We start from the raw sequence: 13,789 nt of genomic DNA on the forward strand, positions 1-13,789 counted from the left end.
CGATTTTCCAAAGTTTGTTCCCCAACATTACATGGAGCTTTATCATTCACTGTACATTTCCTACCTCAAAATGTATCACCTTGCCCTTGGGATTAAATTTCAACAGACATAGCTCTGCCCAGCTTTCCATCAATCGATATCCTCAGACAACCTTCCTGGGCATCCACAACACCACCAACATTCGTGTCATCTGCAGCCTTACTGATCACACATTGTGCATTCACATCAAGTCATTAACATAGATTACTAACAGCAAAGGTTTCAACTGGACACTAGTCTCAGATTGCTAACTGTCCTTCCACCACCACCCCCTCTACCTCTACTCACCAAAATGACTGTAGATGCAATTAACCACCTCACCTTGGATCCCATATGCCTCAACGTTCTGGATCACCCCACTTGTCAAATGCTCTGCCAATGTCCAAAGAGACAAGATGCACTACCCTGCCTTCATCAGGGTCTTGCGTTGTCACCGGAGATTACTGTGATTTCCTGGTGGCCATTGCTGCACACTGGGTGAATCATGGAAAACTGCAGCACAGAAGCAAGGCTTTCAGCCCATCTAGTGTGTGCTGAACTATTCTTCTGCCTAGTTGCATTGACTTGCACCCGGACCATAGCCTTCCATACCCCTCTAATCCATGTACCTATCCATATTTTTCTTCAATGTTGAAATCAAGCTTGCTTCTATCACTTCAGCTGGCAGCTCGTTCCACACTTTCTGGTAAAGAAGATCCCCCTAGTGTTCGCTTTAAACATGTCACCTCTCACCTTAACCCATGTCCTCTGGTTTGTATCTCTCTTAACCTCAGTGGAAAAAGTCTACTTGCATTTACTCTATCTATAACTATCATAATTTTGTATACCTCTATCATTCTCTGATGCTCCAGGAAATAAAGTCCTCACCTGTTCATCCTTTCCTTGTAACTCAGCTCATTAAGTCCCTGCAACATCCTTGTAAATCTTTTCTGCACTCTTTCAATCTCATTGCTACCTTTCCTGTAGTTAGGTGAGCCGTTTGCCAGCTGTCCAGTCTAACCCAAATCATTGGTCTCTCTGCAGGTCTACTGTAACATGGAGACTGCAGGAGGTGGCTGGACAGTCGTCCAACACAGAGGGGATGGCAGCGTAGACTTTCACAGGAACTGGAAAGAATATAAAATGGTGAGTGGGAAGTTGCAGCTGAGATACTTGGTGTGGCTCAGGGAAGAAGTGTGAGATTGAAGCGAACACTATATCTGCAATTCCTCCACAATTTCCATCACCACCACCCGTGATGTGGAGAACAAGTTCGGAGGGTCCAAGAAGTGACAAGTCTGGACACAAATTTAATCACAAACAATGGTCTTTATTTACATGCGTGGGAATCCGCAACAGGGATCACACTCACACACACAGAGAAAAGAAAAGAACAACACACAATTCATGCGCATTAGACCCAGCTAAACAACTCTCAGTGGATCACTAGAATTGCAGTTCTCACAGATAAACATGAGAACGGAATAAGCAGTACCTACCACCTCTTGCTCATTACCAGGCACAACCTCCTGATTAACTACAGAATTATAATATCGTGTAAGGCCAACAGTCCTTCACAGGTATGCACCACATACCTGACCTTGATTGGCAGGTGACTTCTGATTAGGCTTCTGTTAAAGAGATCACGTGACCCTCAGCATTACACTATCAAACACATCTTCCCTTCTTTTCCCCTCTCCTCCTTCTGCAAGGACCGCTCCTTTCGTGACTCTCTCGTCCACTCATCCCTTTCTACCAATCAGCCCCCTTGGTACTTATCCTTGTGAGCTATGACTGCAGGAAATGCCACTTGCATCCACACCTCCACCTTGTCTGCCATTTGGAGATCCAAGCAGTCCTTCCAAATGAAGCAACATCTATGAATGGGTAGGGGACACTTACTGCATCTGGTGCTCCTATTGTGGCCTTCTCTACACCAGAGAGACTGGATACAGACTGGGAAATTGCTTTGTTGAGCATCTTCACTCTGTCCACTGAAATAGCAGAGATCTCCCAGTGGCAACCATTTTCAATTCTGTGCCCCAATCCCATGCTGTCATGTCTGTCCATGGTCTTATGCACTGCCAAACTGATACCACCCGCAAATTAGAGAAACAGCACCTCATATTCCATCTGGACATCCTCCAACTAGATGGTTTTAACATTAACTTCTCTGGTTTCCGATAGGCACCCTCCCCCCACCCCTCCTTCTCTCTCTTTCCCCATCCCTCTGTCTCTTTTCCTCTAGCTCTGCATTGACAGAGCTACTCCCTCCCCCAATCAATTCTCAGCTCTTCTCTCCTGTCCTCTCATCTATGTCCATCTATGGCCTCTTGACTGTTGGCCTATGCTCCTGCCCTGCCCTTTCTTCCCTCCTCGTCCACATTCTTATTCAGGTGCCTGCCTGCTTTTTGCTCATACCATGTTGAAGGGCTCAGGCACAAAATGTTGGTTTTATATATATTTGCCTCCTATGGATGCTGCGGGACCTGTGAGATTTACAAAACTTTCCAAAATACATTTAACAATCTCCAAGCCATCCAGCCCTTTTACAGTACGGAAGCCCCAGTCAAAATGTGGAATGTTAAAAATCTCCTCCTATCACAACCTTATGTTTCCTGAAGCTGTCTGCTAACACTCCATAGATTTGCTCCTCCAATTTTCGTTGACTATTGGGCGGTCTATAATACAACCCCATGAGTGTGGTCGTACCTTTCCTGTTCCTCAGCTCCACCCATTTTGCCTCAGTAGATGAGCCCTCTGGTCTGTCCTGCCTCAGCCCAGTTGTGATATTTTTCCTGACAAGCAATGGCACTCCTCCCCCTTTCATCACGTTCTATTATGGCTAAAGCCACAAAAGCCCCGAACATTGAGCTGCCAAGCCTGCCCCTTTTTTTAAAATTAAACATACAAACTTTATTCAAACTACAACATTACAAACACAAAACACTCACATAGAGCAACAACTAAAACCAAAAACCGCCATAACGTGTGGCAACAAAACCATGATAGGCAGTAATTACAACCACCTCTCTATTACACAGTATACACATCAAATTAAAACACAATTTGCATCATCAACCAAGTACGCGATCCCCTGGGGGGCCCACCGTTCCCGGAGCTTGGCCATCGTCCCCTCGGACACCACATGTTCCTGCTCCAACACCACATGAGCCCAGGTGTAACCCCAAAAGACGGACAGGCAGTCAGCTCTCCCCACCTCCCTTGAGCACCCGCCACCTCGACCTGTGAATGGCCAATTTCGCCAACCCCGACAGCAACCCCACAAGGAAATCCACCAAACATCCGGCCCCCTTCTGCACTGGGTGGCCGTAGATCAGGAGCGCGGGGCTGAAGTGCAACTAAAATTTGAGAAGCAGCCCCTTTAGGAAGGCGAAGAGGGGCTGAAACATCACATATTCCACAAAAATGTCGTACGCCGTCTCATCCCGGTCGCAGAAGTGACTGGAAGCCATGGTGTCAGTGAACTGATTCAGGAAGCAATTAAACAGCTCTGCTCAGTGCAGCACTTTCCACCCCAGGTCCCTGATCTAAAGGGGGAGGACTCCTGCATAACCAAGCCTGCCCCTCCTGCAACCAAGTTTCACTAAGGCCACAATGTCATAATTAAGTTCAAGTTCCAGTTCAAGTCCCCTCTCCCTCCCACTGAACCTCTCAACCTCTCCTTGGTGGTCCTTAAAGTCCAGCTCATCTCTAAGCTTTTGGTTGGCCATTTTTTCCTCAGAATTGGACCGTGTTTGATGGTGCCCTGGGAACCTGGAATGTTTCACTGCACTAAAGCTGCGGGTGATAGCAGTGGAATTGTAGGTGTGGGGCTTCTGGATTTCCTCTGCCCTCTGGTGAAGAGGTCCAGCTCTGGTGTTAAGGCTCTGCCCCAGCTGTGTAAACCTTTCCCACAAGCCCTCAAAGCAACCCCACATGCAAAGCTATCCCACTCTCCACCAATGTGGATGAGGAGGTGGGAAATTTGGGCTTGAGTGCTCCTGGGCCAGAGGCTGGAGTTAGCAAGAGGCAGCACCTCAGCCCAGGGAAGAATGGGTTAAATGTTCAGTAAAACTTTGATTGCAATGAAGTGTATTCATAACTTTGCATGTGGAGTATTTCAACAGGATCAGGCAGGATCCCAGTCCAATCAGATGCCTTCCAAATGTCCAGACACTTCTTAATATCCAGTTGCACTTTTCTGCACTCTGGCTGGGGAAATGTGATTTAATTATATTACAGAATGCTACACCAGAATCTTAAGCTTTGTTGTAATCCTATGAAGTATTTGGAATATTTAACCCCAAACTCAAAACAAGTATTTTCTCTTAGATGATAAACAGAGGACACAATTATACCTTGTGCTCTTTTGCTATTAAAGTCACAGAGTGACACAGCTTGGAAGCAGCCCCTTTGGCCCAACCAGCCCACACTAGCCAAAATGTCCCACCCAACCTTGTCCAACTTGCCTGCATTTGGCCTATATCCTTCTAAATCCATTCTATCAATAGATCAATTCAAATGTTCCTTAAACATTGCAATAGGACTTGCCTCAACCATCTCCTCCAGTAGCCTGTTGCATACACCCACCACCATCTGTGTAAAAATGTTACCCCTCAGGTTCTTGTTAAATCTCTTCCCTCCCCCCGCCCCACCCCCCCCCCCCCCCCCCCACCCCACCTCACCTTAAACTTTTGTCCTCTGGTTACCGTTTCCCCTATTCTGGGCAAAAGAGTGAGTTTTCACCCAATCTCTTCTTGTGTTGACAAGCAGATGGTGTCAGGATTCTGTGACCAAGCCTAGAAGCAAACCTTTGACTCCAAACTAAGGCATTGTATACCCACTGGGCTGGACCAGATTCCTAAGACCAGGGGATGCAGCAACAGCTGGGGATTCAGGCTTGATGTGGGAATGAGTTATTCCAAACCCTCCTTTTATCCCTGCAACCCACCACGTGGTATCACAAGGCCTTCCTCTTCATCACCACTGGGTCAGACTAACATCCTCCAACCTGGTCTAAAATCAGTAGATTCATCCCCTTGAGATGCACAGAATTCAGACAAAGATGGTCCCTCTGCACCACATGCTGGAGAGTCTAGTTTGAGGGCAAGGGGCCTCCTGATCAGTGCTGACATCAAAATTTCCTTTGGGAACGTTGGGAATCATTGGAAACCCCTGACCCACAAGATGCTGGATCACAGGCATTGTTTTTTTATCCAAGGGTGTACTCAGCATATCCAGGGATCAGGTGGAAGATGGACAGCCACCATTGCTGGAGTAGGTTTGAGGGTTGAATAGCCTGCTCCTGCTCCTGTCTCTTAGGGAAGATAACCACCAACCCTTATTCAATGCACTAGTCCTCTGAGCAGCAGATATTTGCTGCATGGATTGTCCCCTGAGTGGAAGTATCTCAGGCCACTGGCTGACTGGAATAGGGAGGGACAGAGTAGATTAAATGAGACTGGGTACAAGATCAGCCCCCAAGATGAGTAACAAAGTGGGAGTCTCTGTCATGATATCCTGGTTCGATTAATGGCCATACCATGGAGACTTGCCTTAACATGCCTTTAAATTGGTTGTACCCTTTAGGTGTGTGTTAGCCATGTCAAAACATTACAGGCTTTTTCATAAGGATGGGAATTGATATGTTACTTTGCAAAATAATATATTGGTTGCTTTAGTTCAACTGATTCTTCATTTTTATGGTTGGGGACTTGACCTTGAGCTCAAGGAGTATGCTCTCTTTGTACAGAATTTCAGCATCTTATTACCTCTCTGTAATTTTAGATATTAAGAATGGATCTCTGGGCCATCACTATTTCATCAAAAGGCAAGAAGGATATTCAATGGATATTTTTGGAGAGGTTAGAACTGGAACTGGAGGTTAAATGGCATTTTCATGCCCTGCAGTATCTTAGGATTCTTCTAGTTTTCTTCATAACCGAGTGAATTTATCTCATACCTCCTGTGCTCACAAATTGTCCTGAGGATGGCTTTTGGAACAAAATGCTATTGAAATGAGGAGGAAGAGAAAGTCACAGAGTCATTGTACATAGAGGTGTACAAAATCATGAGTAGAATAGATTGGGTGAACATAGAGAGTCTTTTGCCCAGAGGACAGAGGTTAAGGGGGCGGGGCAGGGGTGGGGGAAAGAGATTTAACTGGAACCTGAGGGGTAGCTTTTTATTTTAACATGGAGGATAATGGGTGTATGGAACGGGCTGCTGGACATAGTTGAGGCAGGTACTATTGCCACCTGTATGAAAAGAATTGGACAGATACCTGGGTTGAGAGGGATATGGGCCAAACACAAGCAAGTGTGGATGGAACACTTTGGTCAATGCAGGCAAGTTGGGCTGAAGACTATGTTTCCACACTGTATAACTGTTAAGGAGTCGGCACGGTTAGCATAGTGGTTAACTTAATGCCTTCACAGTGCCGTTGATTGGGACTTGACCGGGGTTCGAATCCTGCGCTGCCTGCAAGGAGTTTATATGTTCTCCCTGTGTCTGTGTTTTCCTCCCACTGTTCAAAATGTACCTTGAGTGTAGGTTCATGGGGTATAAATTGGGTGGCACGGACTCATGGGCTGAAATAGGCTATATGTCTATTTTTTTTTATTTAAAAGACAGCACAGAAGGAGACCATTCTGTCCTTTGGACCCATGCCAGCTGTCAGCAGAGCATGTGCTCCATCTTCTGACCCACCTGCAGTCCTGCAATTCATTTCTCCCACATGTCCCTCAAGTGGCAACTGACCTAAATCACGGGATTACATACGGACCCCCACATCTTCCCCTCCATCATCTCAATCTGTGGGATATGACTGGACAGCCAGGGAAGCCCACGTGCAAACTCCACATAGATAGCCCCAGGGGTCAATGTGGTGTGTTGTGGTGCAACAAGCAAACACAAAACTCAGTAAAGACTGTACAATAGGCTTTAATCCATTAGAAGTCTGTACACCAGTTTCCGTCCTGATGGCTCCACGAATGACTGGCCCAGGAGAGGCTGGCTCAGGTTTATATTCAGGTTGGTTGATTGACAGCCAGCCAGGTGGAGACAACCCCTTAGGTGGTCTTCCTGCAGGTACAGAGATCGCCCCCTGCAGTAGGCTGGTGGTCGTATCACCACAGTCAGGGCTGAACCTGGATCACCAGAGCTCTGAGGCAGCAGCATGACCTCCTTCAACAACATGTGACACAAAGCGCTTTGGCTGCAGTCCCGTTGCTCCTGAGCTATGGTTTAGGTGGGGGAAGGGGGAAGGGTTAGATTTTGCCACCTCACCCCTCAGCCCAGTACCTAGACTAGCTGTTCCTTTTCATATTGTGAGCCACCTTCCTTGTGAACACTGTAACCAGTTATAATTAACTGTAAACTCACTCTGGTCTGGTTCAACTCTGCAAGGAAAACAGAAATAAATACTCAGAGATATAATTAATCAGAGGTCTATTTTAATGGTTTGCCTGGTTTCCAGACAACAATGTCCTTGTTCTGAGCAGGTTCTTCCAATTGGCTGTTGTACGCTTCCCTATAATTCTCTCTTGCAATTCACCTTCATCAATCGAGTTTCATCGAGTTGGACTCTCCTTATTGTTCACTTTATCCTCAGCTCCTCACTTTCTGTGGGCTCTTGTGACATTCCCTTTACTTCCTGCCCTCCCTTTGTCCCAGTTCTTCGTACCCTCATCTCTGAGCCAAAACATTGTCAGATCAAGCATCTCTACTATTATTAGGAGATAAGGGGTGTGCTAACTGAGCCCCTTCAGTCTTGTGATGTGCCTTCAAAGAAGGGTCTTGGGGAGGGTATCTCCCGGCAATTTTGGCCAATCGCTGTTCTCCAAGTAGACAAATGGGTATTTCTAACACAAGATAGCTGCTGTGTTACCTAGGTTGCAGTAGAGACTCCACGATGTGGCAAACTGTGAGGTGTACTGGGGAGAGGATGGTTTGTATTGGGTGTGTGGTAATCTGAGGTTTCCCCCAGCTTCCTGATCAGCATCCCTCTCTGACCCAGTGCCTACAACCAGTCTACAGACACAGCTGGTCTTAGGGATGCTGAGTCCCTCTGAAGTGCCAGATGCATGTTGTAGCACCTGAGAATTGCACCAGGAGAGCAGGAAGTTACTTTAGAAGGTGCTGGGGTTTCAGAGCAGGTTTGACAGAGGGATTGAAAGTTATTTGGAGATCTGACTAACCAGAGGGGGACACAATGTCTCCTGAAAGAGGTTGGCAAAGGATCAGAGAGGGAGAATGTTTTTATTCAGTGTGTGGCTGAGGTCTGAGAGCTGCTGTGGGAGGTGATGGGTGAAAAGACCCACGTGGACTTCGAGGGGCAATGCTGGAAGGCAAAACTGTTGGAGATCCACATGGAGAGAGAGCAGAGAGAGTGAGTGGGACAAATTGAAAGACTCTTCCAAAGAACTGACATGACTACAATGGGCTGAAAGGCCTCCTCCAGTGCCAAACTGTGTCATCATTCCATGTTTTAAGTGGTGAACAATGGTTAATAAGCAAGTAAATGTACATGAAAGGCTGCACTTTCTCACGGGTGCAGGATTCAAGAGTGCTGCAGAAACACAGCAGGTCATGAGCATTCCACAGGAAGTAAATGGCAATTGACATTTCTGGCCTGAGACCTTCACCTGGAAGGTGGAAATCAGAAGGTGGGGGACAGAGGAACGGGGAGGAGCACAAGCTAACAGGTAAGAGGTCGCAGGTGGAATCAGAGCTGGAAACTACCTGGCACAAGATGGAGGTGGAGACAATTATCTCACACTACTTTAGTTCTGATTCCAAGAACCCAAAATGGCAGTTCTAGCATGCGTTGCTCAGATTTCACGTGGTCAACCTTGGAGACAAGGAAATCGTGTGTGGAGATGAATTGTCACTGGGACACCAGGCTGGAGATGCCAAGTGCACATCCATGTTTCTAATTAAACTAGAAGAGAGGATCTCTCATCACTTGATGCTATCACTGGCAAGGTGCACACACACTTGTGCATGTTATATTAATGTCCCAGCTGGTATGCACTAACTTCTCGTTATCCCTTATGCCTAGGGTTTTGGGAATCCATCCAGTGAACATTGGCTTGGAAATGAAATGCTGTTCCTTCAGACAAACCAACGGCAATACTCCCTGAGGATTGACATGCGGGATTGGGAGGGAAACCATGCTTACTCCCTTTATGAGAAAATCCAAGTAGCAAGTGAAAAGCAAAACTACAGGTAGAGTATTTCCAAGGTCTTGCTCAAATTTGCTCCTCTTGGCACTTTTTGGAACTCAAGAATCAAATACAAATGTATAAAATTATGAAAAGGGGTAGATAAGAAAAGAGGCAGGAAAGGTAAACAGGGGCAACAGAAAGGGGAACTTCATGTAGAGAGTTGTGAGAATATGGAACGAGCTGTCAGCTGAAGGGGTGAAGGTGGATTCGATTTCAACATTTAAGAGAGGATTTGATCGGTACATGGATGGGAGGGGTATTGAGGGCCATGGATTGGGTGCAGGTCAGTGGGACTAGGCAGAATAATTGTTCAGCACAGACTAGATGGGCCAAAGGGCCTGCTTCTGTGCTATAGTGTCCTATGGTTCTATGGTAGGTGAGACTATAACTAAGGGGCATCGCCTCAAGATTCGAAGCGTAGATTTAGGACAGAGATAAAAAGAAACTTCTTTTCCCAGAGAGTAGTGAATTTGTGTAATTCCCTCCCTTGGAAAGCAGTGGAGGCTGCTTCATTGAATTTATTTAAAAAAGAAAATAGTGCATATTACTATTACAGCACCATTGACCCAGGTTCCAATTCCCCACTCTCTGTAAGTAGTTTGTACGTTCTCCCCGTGACCTGTATAAGTTTCCTCTAGATGCTCCAGTTTTCTCCCACATTCCAAAGACAAGGGAAAGGTTAATTGGGTGACAAGGATTTAATGGGTCAGAACGGCCTTTTACCATGTTGTATCATTAAAATAAAATTTAAAAAAGATTTTGCAAAGTAGGAGATTTAAGGGATATGGGGAAGAGGCAGGAATGGGGAGCTCAGTCCATGGCCAGACCAGCCATGATCTTATTAAGGGGTGGAGGAGGCCTGATGGGGCATTAAACAAAGAGCCTGCAGGCACTGGTGAGCTGGAACAGAAGTGGTACACGGACTCGGTAGGTCAGGCACAGTTCAGGGACAGCAATAGGCAGTCCACTTTTCAGACATGAGCCCTTTCTCAGGGAGTAGCTTCAATAGGCTGAATGGCCTCCTGCATTTGCCTCTTATGTTCCTGTAACAATCCAATAGCAGCTGTGCACTTGACCAATCCCAGCAGTGAGAACCTCATCATTCTCCAGTTGACCCAGGCACAGGATGAGGAGATCCCTGGTAAGGGGGAGCATCTCGATACACACAGGCCTCCACAGTCCTCAAGTGATTCCTTTCTTATATCCCAAAATGTTATTTGCGAAAAGTAAATGATAAGAGGTAATATACAGGGCCTAATATTGAACAGGTCTTAGCATTGTTTTCTGTAAGTGATGGAATCAATGGGCCAAAAGTTAAATCCCAGTCAGATGGTGAAAGGAAACATGTGTGACTTGCAGAATTACACACGGGCCTTGATACTTAGATTTGAACAGAACTTGGTGTACATCTAAAAAACAACAAAATGTACAGAAATTCACCGCATATTTGGATAAATTATGTTAAGATGATTGTTATTGTATCTATCTATCTGTTTGATTGGTGATGTGTCAATCAGTGTATGGTGTGTCAGAGTGTGGTGTGTCAGAGCGTGGTGTGTTGGTGTGGTGGTGTGTCAGTGTGTGGTGTGACAGTGTGTGGTGTGGTGGTGTGTCATTGTGTGGTGGAGTGGTGTGTCAGTGAGTGGAGTGACAGTGTGTGGTGTGACAGTGTGTGGTGTGGTGGTGTGTCAGTGAGTGGAATGACAGTGTGTGGTGTGTCAGTGTGTGGTGTGGTGGTGTGTCAGTGTGTGGTGTGTCAGTGAATGGTGTGTCAGTGTGTGGTGTGTCAGTGTGTGGTGTGGTGGTGTGTCAGTGTGTGGTGTGTCAGTGAGTGGTGTGTCAGTGTGTGGTGTGTCAGTGTGTGGTGTGGTGGTGTGTCAGTGAGTGGTGTGTCAGTGTGTGGTGTGTCAGTGAGTGGTGTGTCAGTGAGTGGTGTGTCAGTGTGTGGTGTGGTGGTGTGTCAGTGAGTGGTGTGTCAGTGTGTGGTGTGGTGGTGTGTCAGTGAGTGGTGTGTCAGTGTGTGGTGTGGTGGTGTGTCAGTGAGTGGTGTGTCAGTGTGTAGTGTGGTGGTGTGTCAGTGAGTGGTGTGTCAGTGTGTGGTGTGGTGGTGTGTCAGTGAGTGGTGTGTCAGTGAGTGGTGTGTCGGTGTGTGGTGTGGTGGTGTGTCAGTGAGTGGTGTGTCAGTGTGTGGTGTGTCAGTGTGTGGTGTGGTGGTGTGTCTGTGTGTGGTGTGTCAGTGAGTGGTGTGTCAGTGTGTGGTGTGGTGGTGTGTCAGTGTGTGGTGTGGTGGTGTGTCAGTGAGTGGTGTGTCAGTGTGTGGTGTGGTGGTGTGTCAGTGAGTGGTGTGTCAGTGTGTGGTGTGTCAGTGTGTGGTGTGGTGGTGTGTCAGTGTGTGGTGTGTCAGTGAGTGGTGTGTCAGTGTGTGGTGTGTCAGTGTGTGGTGTGGTGGTGTGCCAGTGTGTGGTGTGTCAGTGAATGGTGTGTCAGTGTGTGGTGTGACAGTGTGTGATGTGGTGGTGTAACAGTGAGTGGTGTGGTGGTGTGTCAGTTAGTGGTGTGTCAGTGTGTGGTGTGGTGGTGTGTCAGTGAGTGGTGTGTCAGTGTGTGGTGTGGTGGTGTGTCAGTGAGTGGTGTGTCAGTGTGTGGTGTGGTGGTGTGTCAGTGAGTGGTGTGTCAGTGTGTGGTGTGGTGGTGTGTCAGTGAGTGGTGTGTCAGTGAGTGGTGTGTCAGTGTGTGGTGTGGTGGTGTGTCAGTGAGTGGTGTGTCAGTGTGTGGTGTGGTGGTGTGTCAGTGTGTGGTGTGTCAGTGAGTGGTGTGTCAGTGTGTGGTGCGTCAGTGAGTGGTGTGTCAGTGTGTGGTGTGTCAGTGAGTGGTGTGTCAGTGAGTGGTGTGTCAGTGTGTGGTGTGGTGGTGTGTCAGTGAGTGGTGTGTCAGTGTGTGGTGTGGTGGTGTGTCAGTGTGTGGTGTGTCAGTGAGTGGTGTGTCAGTGTGTGGTGTGGTGGTGTGTCAGTGAGTGGTGTGTCAGTGTGTAGTGTGGTGGTGTGTCAGTGAGTGGTGTGTCAGTGTGTGGTGTGGTGGTGTGTCAGTGAGTGGTGTGTCAGTGAGTGGTGTGTCGGTGTGTGGTGTGGTGGTGTGTCAGTGAGTGGTGTGTCAGTGTGTGGTGTGTCAGTGTGTGGTGTGGTGGTGTGTCTGTGTGTGGTGTGTCAGTGAGTGGTGTGTCAGTGTGTGGTGTGGTGGTGTGTCAGTGTGTGGTGTGGTGGTGTGTCAGTGAGTGGTGTGTCAGTGTGTGGTGTGGTGGTGTGTCAGTGAGTGGTGTGTCAGTGTGTGGTGTGTCAGTGTGTGGTGTGGTGGTGTGTCAGTGTGTGGTGTGTCAGTGAGTGGTGTGTCAGTGTGTGGTGTGTCAGTGTGTGGTGTGGTGGTGTGCCAGTGTGTGGTGTGTCAGTGAATGGTGTGTCAGTGTGTGGTGTGACAGTGTGTGATGTGGTGGTGTAACAGTGAGTGGTGTGGTGGTGTGTCAGTTAGTGGTGTGTCAGTGTGTGGTGTGGTGGTGTGCCAGTGTGTGGTGTGTCAGTGAGTGGTGTGTCAGTGTGTGGTGTGGTGGTGTGTCAGTGAGTGGTGTGTCAGTGTGTGGTGTGGTGGTGTGTCAGTAAGTGGTGTGTCAGTGTGTGGTGTGGTGGTGTGTCAGTGAGTGGTGTGTCAGTGAGTGGTGTGTCAGTGTGTGGTGTGGTGGTGTGTCAGTGAGTGGTGTGTCAGTGTGTGGTGTGGTGGTGTGTCAGTGTGTGGTGTGTCAGTGAGTGGTGTGTCAGTGTGTGGTGTGTCAGTGTGTGGTGTGGTGGTGTGTCCGTGTGTGGTGTGTCAGTGAGTGGTGTGTCAGTGTGTGGTGTGACTGTGTCTGGTGTGGTGGTGTGTCAGTGTGTGGTGTGGTGGTGTGTCAGTGAGTGGTGTGTCAGTGTGTGGTGTGGTGGTGTGTCAGTGAGTGGTGTGTCAGTGTGTGGTGTGGTGGTGTGTCAGTGAGTGGTGTGTCAGTGAGTGGTGTGTCAGTGTGTGGTGTGTCAGTGTGTGATGTGGTGGTGTAACAGTGAGTGGTGTGGTGGTGTGTCAGTTAGTGGTGTGTCAGTGTGTGGTGTGGTGGTGTGTCAGTGAGTGGTGTGTCAGTGTGTGGTGTGGTGGTGTGTCAGTGAGTGGTGTGTCAGTGTGTGGTGTGGTGGTGTGTCAGTGAGTGGTGTGTCAGTGAGTGGTGTGTCAGTGTGTGGTGTGGTGGTGTGTCAGTGAGTGGTGTGTCAGTGTGTGGTGTGGTGGTGTGTCAGTGTGTGGTGTGTCAGTGAGTGGTGTGTCAGTGTGTGATGTGTCAGTGTGTGGTGTGGTGGTGTGTCCGTGTGTGGTGTGTCAGTGAGTGGTGTGTCAGTGTGTGGTGTGACTGTGTCTGGTGTGGTGGTGTGTCAGTGTGTGGTGTGGTGGTGTGTCAGTGAGTGGTGTGTCAGTGTGTGGTGTGGTGGTGTGTCAGTGAGTGGTGTGTCAGTGTGTGGTGTGGTGGTGTGTCA

The 13,789-nt window shown here is 47.9% G+C and overlaps 1 protein-coding gene across 1 annotated transcript in view; it reads left to right on the forward strand.

Annotated features, from left to right (window-relative positions):
- Positions 1-13,789, forward strand: part of LOC138752685 (angiopoietin-1-like) — a 169,158-nt gene that overhangs the window by 129,841 nt on the left and 25,528 nt on the right. The window contains exons 6-7 of the mRNA XM_069915406.1: positions 1,063-1,164; positions 9,083-9,249. Coding sequence (XP_069771507.1) covers positions 1,063-1,164; positions 9,083-9,249 — 269 coding nt within the window. The remainder of the gene's footprint in view (positions 1-1,062; positions 1,165-9,082; positions 9,250-13,789) is intronic.

This window comes from Narcine bancroftii, chromosome 2, assembly GCF_036971445.1.
Source record: "Narcine bancroftii isolate sNarBan1 chromosome 2, sNarBan1.hap1, whole genome shotgun sequence".
NCBI lineage: Eukaryota > Metazoa > Chordata > Chondrichthyes > Torpediniformes > Narcinidae > Narcine > Narcine bancroftii.